At 41.5% G+C, this 15,465-nt stretch overlaps 1 protein-coding gene across 4 annotated transcripts in view; it reads right to left on the minus strand.

Moving 5' to 3' along the window:
- Positions 1–213: 213 nt before the first annotated feature.
- The window catches only part of OTC (ornithine transcarbamylase), a 32,593-nt gene continuing 17,341 nt past the window's right edge, over positions 214–15,465 (minus strand). For 3 of the 4 annotated variants that reach the window (XM_084843953.1, XM_084843954.1, XM_084843955.1), the window contains 5 exons: positions 13,055–13,177; positions 10,174–10,227; positions 9,940–10,089; positions 3,707–3,844; positions 214–1,587 (listed from right to left, as the gene is read on the minus strand). In XM_084843953.1, coding sequence (XP_084700079.1) covers positions 1,528–1,587; positions 3,707–3,844; positions 9,940–10,089; positions 10,174–10,227; positions 13,055–13,177 — 525 coding nt within the window. In that variant the 3' untranslated portion in view covers positions 214–1,527. The remainder of the gene's footprint in view (positions 1,588–3,706; positions 3,845–9,939; positions 10,090–10,173; positions 10,228–13,054; positions 13,178–15,465) is intronic. The other variant, XM_084843956.1, reaches the window with a different exon arrangement.

Raw genomic sequence — 15,465 nt, forward strand, 5'->3', positions numbered from 1 at the left:
ATTGTACATTATCTATTGTTCTGTCCCTTATATGCTGAACCAAAGGATTTTTTAAAATCAGATCTTCTTTTACAGTAGTTGAGTAAAACACTACAAGATATATAATTAATAATAGATAACTGGTGTTATATTAGTTATAAGATGGGACTATTTCCTAGGAAAGGAAAACTTTGAATTGATTTTAATGAACTGATGTATTGGTACACTGATGTACTGTACATATGAATTTTAATAATGATAGATTTTATGGATACTATAATGCACATGACATTCTGTCAATGAATAAAATAATATATGAACAAGATGTGAGATTTTTTGTAAAGGCATTTTGCTGTAATAAAATTTATTCACATTAAGATTCTGTCCAATTGGGATACCAATACAAACAGCTAATCAAATATTCTACTAGAGGTAGAACACTATGCAAGGAGAATACCATGAACCAAGCACTGATATGTTGAACTTTGGTATCTAAGAGCACACTCTTAGATACCAAAGTTCGACATATCTCTGCTTTCAGGTTCATGGTATTCTGCTTGCATAGTGTTCGCACACAGCCAGAAAATTTATCGCATCAGCTCGGACCCTCAAAAGAATGAAAAAGATGCATGAACATATATAAATATATATTTAAATACGTATTTTGAATGTATTTCTCACAAAATACATATTTATAAACATATTTTGTCTAAATGTACACCTTTCTAAATGTATTTTATCTTAAAATATGCATTTAAACGTTTTTGTTACAATCTTTGAGCCAAGAGCTGCATCACAAAATTTGGAGAAGTGCGAAATTTGAAGGATAATTATGTTCTGATCTGAACATTAGTCCAGGAGGAGCAAATCAGGTCATCAGAATGTGCAAAGTTCAAATTCCGCAACCATCCCAAGTCTGAACTGTGAATTTATTAGCCAGACCACAGAAATGGCTCTGTTCTGGAAAACCTAGTGTAAAAGTAGGAACAATGGATCAACTCAAAGCTTATTGTGAAGAGAAAAAATTCAGAATTATTCCAATTGGATCTGAAACATGCACAGGGTGGTAGGGGGAAAGGTACATGTGTGTTCCCTCCCTCCCTCTCCCTCTCCCTCTCCCTCTCTCTCTCTCTCTCTCTCTCTCACACACACACACACACACACACACAGGTCAGCAGGTAAATATGACAGCTTTTGAGAAAAGTGCAGTAATTTCCACAGTACACAGCTGCAGGACACATTTATTAGATCAATTATATTATTGCAATATCAGACTATCACCTGTGCTTCTCACTGATCCATTTGTTAAATGGTAACTATTTAGGAGACTAATCAATATGCAGGCTGGAGAACAACCAGAAAAAGAAATGCAGCTGCAGTTCTTAAGTGACAGAACAGATGCAGAATGAAAATATGATAGGAACTTCCACAGTTTTGTTAAATAATTGTCATTGCTTTGATCTTGTATTTGAGAGAGAAAGAGAGAGACTTCATGGAGCTCAACATTTTGCTAGTGAGGAATCTTTTCCCTTGGCAGACATCCCAAAATCAAAACGTAGGCTTTTGCAGCTGTGGTGAGTAATCTGTCAGCAGGGAAACCATGACAGCCTAGAAGAGAGAATTAGTAAATAAATGAAATAACCTGTCACACTGGATGAAGGTACTGCATACATAATAGATTGGATCCAGATTAAGTTAGCTGAACTTTGTCCCCACTGAAATCAGTGGGACTCAGGTTAAGTCATGGCTAAGTTGTCCCACTGATTTCAGTGAGACTAAGTTCAACTTATTTAGCTAATCCAATATTTATATACAAGAATACAGCACTATATAAACTATTAATAAAGAAGAGTGCATATGGGCAGTGCATTTATCTCACTATCGAGTAATCATTATGTCAAAACATTAGAAGAGCCATGCTGGATCACACCAAAGGCCTACTGAGTCTAGCATCCTGTTTTGCACAGTGACCAACCAGGTGCCCATGGGAAGTCCCAAAGCAGGACATGAAGGCAATATCCCTCTTCCGTTGTTGTTCTCCAGCAACTGGTATGCAGAGACATGCTGCCTCTGATCCTAGAGTAGCCATCCTGTCGAGCAGCTCTTCATAGCCTTATCTTCTCTGAAGTTGTCTTACCTTTTAAAGCCATCTAAAGTTGCTGGCAATAACAGATCTTGTGGTAGTGAACTTGCCCATCAAATTTGCCCATTGTTTCCAAGCCCTATAAATTTGGCAGCAGGGAAGAGGAGAGTAGGCCAAAAGGCAGGCACATTCTCAAGAAGCACCATCATTTTAGATGTTAAGCATTGAGTCTGAGGGCCAAGAAAGGGAGCAGGGAATAGCCTGGCAGCAGGAAGTCTCTGCCTGCCTCAAGATCTTACCTTTGCCTAGAACACTGCACTTCAGATGTCCCACTCCTGGTAACAGGGAGTTAGCAGGAAGCAAGTTCTCAGGAAGCAAGACATCTTGCTTCCTGACACCGAAGAGCAAATGACATCCCACTACCACCAAGACAAGTCAAGGCACATGGTACCCAAAGCCAGCCCAGTTATTTTGGAACGTTAGCAGAAACCCCCACAAACACCTCTCCCCAGTAAACATACAATGATAACAAAGTAAATTACTAACAATTTGCTGCCCTTTCAATGTACTCACAATCTTCTGCCTGAGGTGGCCACTTCATTCTGCCTGATGGTAGGGTTGGCCCTGCTCACCAAGGGTGGCCCATTGTACAGCTTGAGAACCACTCATTGATCCTCTGTCTTATATTGTCTACTCCCAAGCACAAGGGGGCTAATACAAATTCAGAGCTTGCTGCAGGGTTCTGTGGGCCTTTGGGCAAGAGGCTATCAGTGGGTCCTCCTTGTCCCATTTTGACTCTAAATATGTGGAAAAAAAGAAGGCAGTGCCTTGAAATTACCAAGTCCTCTCCTTCACCACTGCATAACCACAGCCAATCTCAAAATATCTGAGGTAAGAGGTAACAGTTTCCAGGTCAAAGGTCCTTATTTTCAGGTAGCGCTTCTCTCATTTCATATATTTATTAATTTACATATTTGGTGTAGATGTCCCACCAGTAACATTCACAGGAGATCTCCACTCACATGTGCACACTAACAGGGACTATGGCAGTTCACATCAATGGTGGGCAGTTCTGGGCCCTGAAAAATGCCCAGCCCTACCCACTACAGATGCCAGCCATTAACTAATTGAATATATGTGCATAAATAGAGTAAAAATTTTCTTTGCCTTTTACAATAGCCCAGTCCTTTGAATTGCTGAGCTAGCACCTAAGCTCATGGGATCAGGTGCAAGAACTGTGATGTTAGTGCAACATCACAACTTGCAATTATTATGCCAGGGCTATGTTGTGTTTTTCTAGCAGAGCAGCATGCACTGATGGCCCAAAGCAGCAACGGCCACCATTGCCCAATGCCGCTCAATGGAAGTCTGCTGAGCCATTATGTGTAACAGAGATGGATGGAATACCTGGCACGGGGGCAGGACTAGAGATAGTGTCTGTGTCATCCTGAAGGGCTTTTGGTCACTACTGAGCCAGCTACATCAGTGTAGGCCTAGAATTTGATACATTGTGGCAAGGGAAGTTATAACTCTCAGGTAGGACAGCAGAATGGAGTTGCATCACCTGCAGCAGAATGCCACTGGCACAATACTGTCTTTGTGTCATCAGAGCTATACATGTCTATCAGATTAGAGTGCCCATACCATAATTGTCCATTTCCTGTTTTCAGCCTCTTGAAAAACGAGTGACTGTGGAGAATAAAATACTTCATCATCAACTTCTTCTGGCTTTCTGGGTAAGCAGTGTAAAAATGTCCAGTCAGGAGCAGCCACTTTCCCAGTCTAAAAGATCCAAAAGAAACAAATACATTGGAAACTGAAAGGTAGGCTCTGATGCATGGCGAACAGAAGACCACACACAGAGTTGACAGTTGGACTTCTCTGCATTTGTACAACCTACTGCATTTGTTGAGTTTCTGATTTTGGCAATGTTGCTTGGATCATGTTAATGTGCAAGGGTCTAATAAGCTGAAAGAATCGTGTAAGCGTTCTACCTCTGGTTGCTTTATCCTCTCCACAGTTATTACAGTAATTGCTCTCTTGCTCACTGCTGTGTGAGCCATGAGCAGCCTGCTTTAAACTGTGTGCTTTGCAGACTAATTAGGTGCTAGGGAGTATTTATCCTCTCTCTCTCTGTACTCAACTTTCCCTTTTTCCTTTAAGTGCTAAAAAGAATGCCAAAAAACCATTGAAAAAGCATTAGGTATACATATATTGCTTTATAACATTCCTGAACATGCATGGTTGGGGGGGGGGGGGATCAGACAGTTACATTTACATAATTCTTTCTCTTAGGCCCAACTCATATATGAATGTGCCATCAAACAACAAAAGCTTCGATTCTTGGGCAGTATAGAAATAAACAAACAAACAAGCTTTACACCACCTTATTAATAGATCAGATTACGCACGTCATGACTTCCCATGCGAGTGCTACCCGCCCACCCCGCCTGCATCTTGCATGCAAATGAATGACATTATCAGAGTAGCCCTGTGCAATCAAACCATCCATTCATTACGTAGCCAATATGAAGACAACACATTGAAGAAGGTTTTATGATATCTGCCATGCCCCTGCAGTAACTATTTAACTGGAAATTATCTGTGAACATGAAGAGCACTTGAATATAAGACAAGATGTTAAGCTCGGACAGTTTTATCTTCTTAGGAAGCAGGGAGCAAATATGAGTATATTAAGTGGGGAGGGGGCTTAACTGGACAGGGCTTGTAAATGGGACTGGCAGTATGAGAAAATATCGTATGTTTATATGGGGCCTATGACATTTTTTTTCTTTTTGTGCCTGAAGTCTTGATGATATCAACAAGATAAAAACAGACACCACATTCACCTAGAATGTATTAAGCACATTAATTTATTAATATGCAGGCAGTTGCTATGCTAAAGGTTCATGAGTTTTACTATACAAAATGTTCCCTCTGCCTTTGCATGTGCACATAAAAGTGCACATGCAAAGCACTTAAAGAAACACATCAATGAACAGTGCAGGTGTGAAGCTACCCTTACGACTTTTAATATATAGGCTTGGTTTTATCAGGGTTCTTGCCCGCTCCATTTCTCTTTGATTCATCCACTGAAATGCACTTCACGCATATAGCTACAATAAAATATTTTTTCCAATCTTTATCTAGTTACAGAATGCCTTTGGAGGGCCCTCTGATAAATTATTGTAGAAATGGGAAACAAACATGTTGTAAAAAAAAGAAAAGAAAAAAAAGCAAACTACATCAAAAGTATATTCCATATGCTACAGGCCAGTGTTGTCATATAAAACTAACTGATGACTTGCCTAATGATTGATCAGCCTTTGAGTTAAATGCACATATGTTTGTGTGTCATAGGAACATAGCTTTCTCCAGTAGATTTGTCAGGGTAGTCGTGATTCTAGTGCCCTGAATGTGCATCTAGCTTTGCACTTCCTCCCTGTTGCATGTTCCTCCCTTCACAGCCTCTCCTTTACACCATGACAGTTGAAAAACTAGTCAATCAGCACTTCCTTTATGGTCAGCAGCTGGGACCAACAAGTCATTCAGCCAATGGCAGGCTTGTCATTTGGAGTTTGTCTAAATATATGTCAGTGTAATCTAGAGATACTGAATATGGCTTTTCATCTTTGGCATCAGCATAAAAATGTTGGTATATTCTGCACTGCTGCTGTATGTGCCATTACACTGTTTTTGTAATGGTAATAATTGCCTATTAAATCATGCCTTAAAAGACCACAACCTATTCTTCTATATCAATAACTCATTATATATTAATCTCATGTATGAACAAAGGTTCATAGCACTGTAAGCAGTTTTGAACACATCTGTTGCTACTATTCTGGTAAACGAAGTTAAAATATAGTAGTGTATTGATTCTAGAGATGTCAGAGAAATCTGCAACAGATTCAAATTATTTTGGATTTTCTATGAATCCCACCTGCAGATTCTGCAGTGGAACGGCTTTTTCCAAGTCACATGGACTGGTTTTTTACTTTTAGGAGGAGTATCAGCTAATTTGCACTTGCATGAATGCACATTAGCACTAATGCTCAGTAGCGCTAATGCATATTAGCACCAGTGGAACGAAATTCTTGTACATCCCTAAAAAAAAAGTCTATGGGCAGACAACAGAACGAAAGACACCTGACAATCTGCAAAATACAGACATAACAGATTTAACAAAACTGTACATCCCTAGTTGATTCTAATGGGATTTTTTCATGTACCTATTTTAACTATTTTATTATATTCCAGTCTTCTTTGGATGAAGCAAGGGAGAAGGAATCCTCTAGAAAAATATCTAAGAATTTTTCCCTTGATAAAGACCAGTGTCGAAGCACATTGGGAATTCAGTTGGTACAGCTTTTCCTTTTTTTATTTGGATTTTTTTCATGTACCTATTTTTACTATTTTATTAGATTCCATTTTCTATTTAAAAAAGAAATTTCGATCCAAAATATTCCAGCTAAATGGCTTTTAAAAATATACCTTACTTTTAAGATTTTTATATATACAAATGTGAACCCTTTTCGACCTGACAGGCAGGTCACATATCATAATGTGATATGGCAGGCACATTAGCATGGCTTAGTCAGAGAAAGATTTGATATCTTCGTACAGATGCTAAAGTAGCAAAGGGAGAGCAGAAAAAAGGTTAGCTGCAGACTATTTCATAAGATAAAGCACATCTCAAAACAAATACCCCTAAATCTGTACCAAAAATCCAATGAATAGAGAACAAACATGACCTCATTGAAGAAGATGAGAGGTAGGATGGGATGAGGTAAGAGAGAGAAGTTAAAGCTGGCTTCACATAAAAAGGAAATGCAAAATATAAGTTTAGTTTGTGCTTCACTGAAGCTCTAATATTAAACTTTAGGTTCCAGAGTGGAAAATTTTCCATCCTGTGCAATAGGTCCCACCTCTGTTCTAAAAGCTGAACTTTGCTATCAGTATTCCTTTTGCCCCTTTCAAAATGGAAGCCCATGCCTCCCTCTAGATACATTCCATCCATCCATGTATTATTTACTGCTCTCTGCTAAGAGATCGAAATTTTTCCCCATATCGTGTCTTCTTCCTGAACAGGACATATTTCCCCTAGTAGATGCACAATCAATTATGAGGCTTGCAAACAGTCAGCTCCTTTTAGATAGTATCAGGAGAAGAGAGACATTTAGTGGCATCAAGAAGGAAATGTCCCTCTGCAGAAACTAATATGCGCAGGTTGTAATTGATGTAGCACTGAATTCATTGCTTGTGCAATAAATAGATCATTATCTATTCACAAGAAGATGGAAGTACCAGTTTTTAATGAAGTACTGTCCTATAAGTGAGGGACATACAAGCTTGGATCCAGTGGTGTCTTCCATGCGTGGAAAGGCACTTTCGCATGCCCAGAGCAGCCTCACTGAATTCTCCTGATTTCCATGTCCTGCTGTAGCCCCCTGTGCCCATCACATCCCATTCCAGACCCTCGAGAGCAGCTTCAGGGGGACAAACTGGGCTGTAGTGGGAAGAGTATCCAGGAAAGCCCCATTGTGCAAGTGTTCTGCTCATATATTTATGGATACAACACCCTCAGCTGTCACCACTATCAGCCGTTCCAGCAGGCTGTACTGTACTGAGCGAGATGAAAGGGGGATGTGGGACCATTCCAACAGCACTTTTTTCCTCTCTTCCCTCTCCATTCCTTTTTCCTTCTGTACTGTGTCTTTTTACATTGTAAGCCAGTGGGCAGGGACTGTCTTCTTGTACTGATTACGTGAATGCCACTCTGGGAGACTTTTTGACTGAGGAGTGGAATAAAAATACTTTACATATATAAATAAAAAATGTATCCATTTTGTCCCCTGACTGTTGCTCATCCAGTGCAACTTCAATGAGTGGTTTATGTACGTTTGTCCATCCAGCCTCAATGGTGACCAAGTGCACAGATAAGTGTTCCTCTCTTTTTCAGGTCAATAGTTTGGGAAGGTAGAAAAGTTCTTTAGGGTGCAGTCCTATGGCCGCTAGACATCATCTAGACAGCCATAGAATTTTTTGGTTTCTGGGAACAGCTCAGAGCCAGTGCTCTGAGCTCAGTTCGCAGAAATCTGACTTCCCGCCCCCACCGCCTCATAGGCAGTGTGGGTCATCCCCGGATCCACACTTGGAAGAGCAGCATGGAGCGGCTGAAAAGTGGGTGTGCCTGGAGGTGGGGTGGGGACCACAGAAGCACTGTTATGACGCTTCCTATGCACCGTCCAACCTCAACCCCACCCCGCCCCACTGCGGTGCCCTGGCTAGACAGCTGAAGTCGGCTGTCTAGCCACAAATGCAGGGTGGCTAGAGTGTGGAGGAGAAGACCCCCTCTGCACTCCGCCTGCCCTGCATTGGATAGTTGGCCATCTCTGAGTTTGGAGGCGGCTGATTATCTCCATAGGACTGCGCCCTTATGCAGTGTTTGGCCTGAAGCGTTGTTAATAATGTATTGACATTATTTACCTGGGCTTTCAAAAGGCTTTTGACAAAATCCCTCATCAAAGACCCCTGAGCAAATGTAGCAATCATGAGATAAGAGGAGAGTCCTCTTCTGGATCAGTAACTAGTTAAAGAACAGAAAGCAGAGTGTAGGAATAAATGGACAGTACTCACAGTGGAGGGAGGGATACAGCGCCCCACTCCAAAGAATCTGTATTGGGATTGGTGCTTTTTTACTTTTTCATAAATGATCTGAGTTGGGGTGAGCAATGATATGTCCAAGTTTGCTGATGACACCAAATTATTTAGGGTAATTAGAACAAAAAGAGACAGCAAAGAACTCCTAAAGGATCTCCTGAAACGGAGGGAATGAGCATTAACATGTCAAAGGCAGCACACTGTAAGCAAGTGTAAAGTGATGCACATTGGTGACTGGCTCTGAACTGGTGGTGGTTGACCAGGAAAGGGATCTTGGGTTTCTGGTGGACGGCTTGATGAAAACGTTGACCCAGTGTGTTGCTAATATGAAAAAAGGTAAATTCCATGTTAGGGATGGTTAGGAAAGGAATCAAAAATAAAACTGCCAGTATCATAATGCCTTTATACAAATCCATGGTGTGACCACACTTGGAATACTGTGTATAGTTCTGGTCACCACCCCTCAAAAGGGACACATGGGGCGTTTAGCTTAGAAAAAAGACAAGTAATTGGAGATGTGATAGAAGTATACAACATTATTCAAATTGTAGAGAAAGTGAATAGGGAGAAGTTTTATTCCTCTCATAATACCAGAACTTAGGATCATCCAATTAAGTTGAATGGTGAGACATTCAGGACAGATAACAGGAAGTCCCTCTTCATACAGTGCATAGCTAAACTATGGAATTCATTACCACAAGATGTAGTAATGGCTACCAACTTGACAGCTTTGAAAGAGGATTAGACAAATTCATGGGCATATAAGGCTTACAGTGGTTACTAGTCATGATGGCAATCTATTACCTCCAGGATCAGAGGCAGTATGCCTATGTACACCAGTTGGTGGGGAACACGAGTGAGAGGGAGCTGTTGCACTTTTGACCTACTTGTGGACTTCCCACAGGCATCTGTTTGGCCACTGTGGTAACAGAATACTGGACTAGATAGACCCTTGGTCTGATGCAGCATGGCTCTTCTTATGTTCTTAAGCAATAGGAAGTTGGTTATCCTTGTAGTATTCCATTAGGATCAACAGTTTCTTCTGAGTAGCTATAATCAATGTTATAATGTTCAGAAATACCTACCCTTTAGAGTTTTCATAAACTACGATAAATCCCCAGTGGTAATGCTAACATATATGAGGCCTAATACATTTTGAAACTTCCTGCTGGAATCTACAAAATCATAGAATGAAAAAACCCTTTGCATTTTACCTGCATTGTAATCTGATAACCCTGGAAAGCCTTCAGCCTCTTTTGTTTTTCTTCTTCTTGCCCCATGCTTATCCATGTGTCCGTGATTAAAACATTGGCTCCTTGGGCAGCTTCAAAAGGATCGGTTGTGAGAAACAATTTGGTGCGGTACTAATATGAACGAAGCAGAGGAAATGAGCTAAATTCATGCAGAGCAGGCAGAGGAAACCACATTTTAAAATCTCATGTTCATACCTTTATGGAATATTCTTCAGCTGTTTTGGTTACCACAGGATCTGGCTCAAAACCCTGTCAAAAGAGATGGCGATGTTACAATCAGTGAAGGCTGGTGGCTCTGATGTCAGTGGGGTGTGAATCCACTCTGGGTTTCAGTCAGAACCAGTCAGGTCTCTAAAGGAGCTATCCAAAGTGCTGACCCCTATCCCCCAAATGGGTTCCAAAAGCCTTGGATAGCTCCTTTAGGGTTCTCTGACTGAAACCAAGAGTGGAACCACTACCCCACCGACATCGGAGCCACCAGCCTCAACTGGGTTACGATGTATTTCATCCTTACTAGAAATACTGATTGAACATTAAGTACTGTGAAGACAGGCTGACCACAGAACACCTGTGCCTTTAACAATCCCTCTACGTCTGTCTTCAATGGCTTGCTGGGAGCTGTAGTCCAACACCCGGTTGGAGAACGGCACCTGGCTGGGGAAGGCAATGCTCTACATGGCCCCAGGGACTAGGATCTCTATTCTAAGATTTCATGTCATGTAACAAACATCACTCCAAATACACAGTCTCTCTCTCTCCCCCCGCCCCCCCCCCCCCGGCAAGTGGGTTCATCTGCCAAGAAATCAAAAGGAAATATCTCAGATTTTCACCTCTTTGTCCTAACTGCCTGGGCTGCTGGTAGGCACTGATCACACATTTCACTTGAGCTTACTGCCTACATGAACACTGAAATGCCTCAATCTTCCAGAATCCCCCCTTCAAGGTGGCTATGCTCACCAGATTGGTGATTCCACAGTTAACACGCCGCCCCTCTCAAGTACAGAGATAAAGATGGGGCTGTTTTGCCTATGCTTTTGGAACTGGGAGTTGACTGGATACCCAAGGATTGCCCCATCTGCCTGCCAGACCATTCAGGTCCATGCTACATGTTCAGTTAAAAGAGAGGAAGAAGGAAGACTGGGCTCTGGTGGGTGCTGACCAGGAGAGCTTGCAAAGAATTGCTTCCCTCCATTCATGAGTAAATACAATGCAAGTCTGGGATATTCACTCACCCTGAGCTAGTTGGAATAGAGTGGTGGCAGGCTACTTGTGAGTAAGTCAAGCAGATGTGTTGCAGCCTGGCCTGCAATGGAGGGCAGGGGGAGCTGCATTCCTCACAATTACATTCCCAGATTTCCTCAGACTGGACTGTAACTTGGCCATCCCTGAATTGTAGCACAACACCTGTGCTGGCAGTGTGCCTAGAGCTGGTTGGAGAGTTCTCTCAACCTGGATCAGGCACATTCTTTGGAAACTGTCCCCAAGAGCCACCTTCCTAAAGCCGGCCACCACCAAATGTATCGGTCCCATCGGTCCCAGCCAGCATAGACAACCATAAAAATGTATGGTTTTAAATTTTACTTTGTGAACTGCCCAGAGAGCTTTGGCTATTGGGTGGTATAGAAATGTAATAAACAAACAAATAATCTGGGATGGGAAAAGGCTCCCCTAGTGTTTAAAAAGCAGCTACTGACAATGTGTGATTAGGACCAAACACTTAAAGCCAAACTAGACAAAATGGCAGCAGATTTGCATGTCAGCACTGGGTTAATAGTGGGTTTTATTTATTAATTTATTTATTACATTTATATCCCACCTTTCTTCTATCATGGAAGAAAGGTGGCTACATATGGTTTCCAGGTAGTCTCCCCTCCAAGCACTGACCAGACCCAAACCTGCTTAGCTTCAGCAAGGTGGCTGCCTCATGTACCTTCAGACTATACCCTGGTACACTAACCTGGGTTAGTGTTGATTCCATATGAAGTAGGGATTGGTGGGGAGGGAAGATTTAAAGCACAGCAGGAAGGAGGAGCTGAACCTTTCTCCCACTCAAAATTAAATATTCTCTCAGTCATGAGCCTCTCAGTGAGGCTCTGTGACCAGAAGTAATCCCTTCTGGGAGAAGTGGCTGAGGAGAAGTGGCTGTGGAGAAGCAGTTCCAGAGGAGAAGAGCGAGCAAACGAAGGGTTCAGGTTCCCCATTCCACCTGCTCACGCGGCACTTTAAATCTTTCCCCCAAACACCTCCCCACTTTATAGGGAATCAACAGGACCTGAACTGGGTCCAGGTACTGTCAAATGTAGTTGTGCCCTTCACTGGTAGGGAATCACCAGCCAAAACAAATCAGATGCTTGTATCCAGCATTAGTCCAATAAAAGTCCTATTCATTTCAATGGGTCTACTCTAAGTAGAATACAATCCAGTCATTCTTCAAGAAGCTAAAAAAAAGGGGGGAAGCAAAACAATCTGGGTCAAATCCCCTAACCACTCTAAATTGCATCACCTTCTGTGCTGAACCAACAGTCCACCTTGCTCACTTTTGTTCTCTCTGTGGTAAAGTAGCCCCTCATCCTCAGCACAGATATTTCTTGAGTTCAGGGACTGTTCATGGCTAAATTCTGCCTCTCTTAGGAGTGGATCTTCCAATTCCTGAGGCCTGTACCTCAGACAAAGACGTCTCTCTAGCACGTTATTTTCCTAGACAACTTGCACTGTCAACTTTTGGCTTCAATCTACCTTCACCCTTCTCCCTCTTCATTCCCAGAATCCACACCATGGAATCATTTCCTTACAATCAAAGCATTTTCCTTTACAGTAAAAACTGACTAGTTTTGTTGACAGTTTAATACCACTAAACCAGATAGGGAACTTCTTTCAGCTTGTTTAGTAAATAGTAAAATTGCTATTTTGTAACCTTTTCAAAGTTGATGGCCCATTATATTGGTCTTATCCAGGGCCACATGCTATCCTCGTTATGTTATGCAGCTTTAACTGAAGCTTGTAAAAATATAGAAAAACAACATTTAAGCCTTAGTGAATCTGACCTCCTCCCTCCTCACGTACAAGATTTTCTTACCTTTGGAGTAGCAACATGCAGATTCATCCCAAATTTAGCAGCACTCAGCAAAATGGAGTTCAGGACATTATTTCCATCACCTATCCAGCTGAGGGTCAATCCATTCAAAGACCCATAGTGTTCCTATCCAAATATATATGTATGTATGTATGTATGTATGTATATATATCACAACATGGCAACTGTGATCTTTTCAGACAAGGAGCAGGAGGTGAGAAGAAAATGGCTGATAGGGCCAGCAGCCACAATCACAATAACGTAATTATCACTATTCGTCAACTTTGAACTGGGATAAGCTGGCTTCAGTTGTCTATGCTCTGGTAACTTCCAAGTTAAATTACTGCAGTGCGCAGGGCTGCCTTTGAAGACGGTTCAGAAGCTGCAGCTTGTGCAAAATGCGGCAGCCAGATTGATAACGGGGAACAGAAGGTCTGAACATATAAAAACGATTCTGGCCTGCTTGCACTGGCTGCCTATATGCTTCTGAGCCCAATTCAAAGTGCTGGTTTTGACCTATAAAGTCTTACATGGCTTGGGACCACCGTACCTGACAGAATGCCTTTCCCACCACGAGCCGACCCATACACTACACTCTGCATCTAAGGCCCTCCTCTGGGAGCCTCCCCCGAGGAAGGCTCAGAGGGCAGCAACAAGGGAGAGGGCCTTCTTGGTGGTGGCTGCCCATTTATGGAATAATCTCCCTTATGAGGCCTGCCTGGTGTCAACATTGTCACCTTTTTGGCACCAGGTTAAAACTGCCCTCTTCTCTCAGGCATTTGCCAGCATATAAGGAGTCTCTTTGATTGTCTTTGGCTGATTGTTTAAACTGTTTTAAATATATGTTGTTATGTATACTATTTGTTCTTTGTTATTACATGAATGGTTTTATACTTTATATAATGTATTTTAATGTTTTTTTTTTATTTTTGTGAATCGCCCACAGAGCTTCGGCTATGGGGCAGTACAGAAATATAATAAAGGAAAGGAAATGAGTATTGTTGATTATAACTTATAGTCTAGAATTTGGCAAGGATTATTCTTGGTCCACAAGTTCCTAATCCAAATCTCCCTCCCTCTGGTCTATTAGAAACATTTCAGGGTATTAACATTACTGTCAATACAGTATTATTGTTATAGCCAAGAGTGTGTGTGGGGTGTGTGCGCGCACACACATACACACACACACACACGCACACTAAATATAATGAGAGATATATGGCAGGACTGTTTGTGTATTCCACGTATCTTTGATCACAGAACACTATTGTCATATTTATATCAGATGAAGAATTTCTCCTAGGGTAAGTTACAACATTTTAAAAACATCTTTCTAGCTTTCTTCTTATAGTTGTGAAGATAAACTTAGAAATGTGTGACAAGTGAAATGTCAAAAAAGCCAATGCGGCTTGAGCAGGGCTTCCAGTCATCAGGATTGGGTCTTCTATACTTTTTATAGTTCCTTGTCTCTGTTTATGTCTATTAGAAACAGAATAAACTAGGCAAAATAAATTACAGATTTATAGATTACAGAATATGGCTTTTCTTGATGTTGATTGGAATACATTTTTTAAAGCACTGAGTAGACTAGCCCTGAAGAAACCCAATTATAATAACCTGCTATTCAAACAATAAAATATTTGTTCTCTACTAAATATCTCAAATCTCTGCAGACAGAATAGACATAGCTCAGCAGATGATGGAAGTATTAAGTCCCATCTGCTGCCTCTGTCTTTCTGAGGCACGGAAGCTAAGAGAGAAAGATATATGGATGGCTACATAGTTTTCTAAGCAGGTGTCCCAGGAGGTAACTGGCAAGGGGATAAGTGCCAGCAAAGCCAGCAGGCAGGGAACTGTTACATAAGAACTGTGAGACATTTGTGATTACTGAAAACCTGTCAATTCTTGGTGATAACATGCATTCTGAAGTTGAAACCGGGTAGTCAGGGGGTTGTTATCAGACAAAAAACTAGGGAAAGGTAATTTGTTTCACTCTGCATTGTAACAGAACCGTGATTGTGTTTTCTGATTAGGACTCACAGTATTACAACGTCTTTGAAAGCAGCTCACAAAGGCTGACTGAACACCAGCTTCTCAAGAGTATCTTGTCTCCAAATGGAGACCTTGGCTTCTCTGTTACTGTGTAGTTCTTCTGCCAGCTCTTGAACAACACTTATAGTGGAAAAACAAACAATCACAAAACACGAATTTAGGGGATGAGCCATTTGTGCACAATGCAGGGGTCCTGCAGTCTTTTAAGTTTCCACCATACTTTTGTGTTTCCTTGGTGTGCATTGAAGAACGCCCACTCAAAACTTAATTTGTATCAAAGAAAGTGGCTTCATGCTTTATGCAGCAAGTGATTTTGCCATGGGTATGCTGGTGTTCCCAAAGCAAACATATGGTGTGCGAAT

Source organism: Heloderma suspectum, chromosome 3 (genome assembly GCF_057233095.1).
Source record: "Heloderma suspectum isolate Gila_16-S chromosome 3, 16-S_ref, whole genome shotgun sequence".
In the NCBI taxonomy this organism is placed as follows: Eukaryota; Metazoa; Chordata; class Lepidosauria; order Squamata; family Helodermatidae; genus Heloderma; species Heloderma suspectum.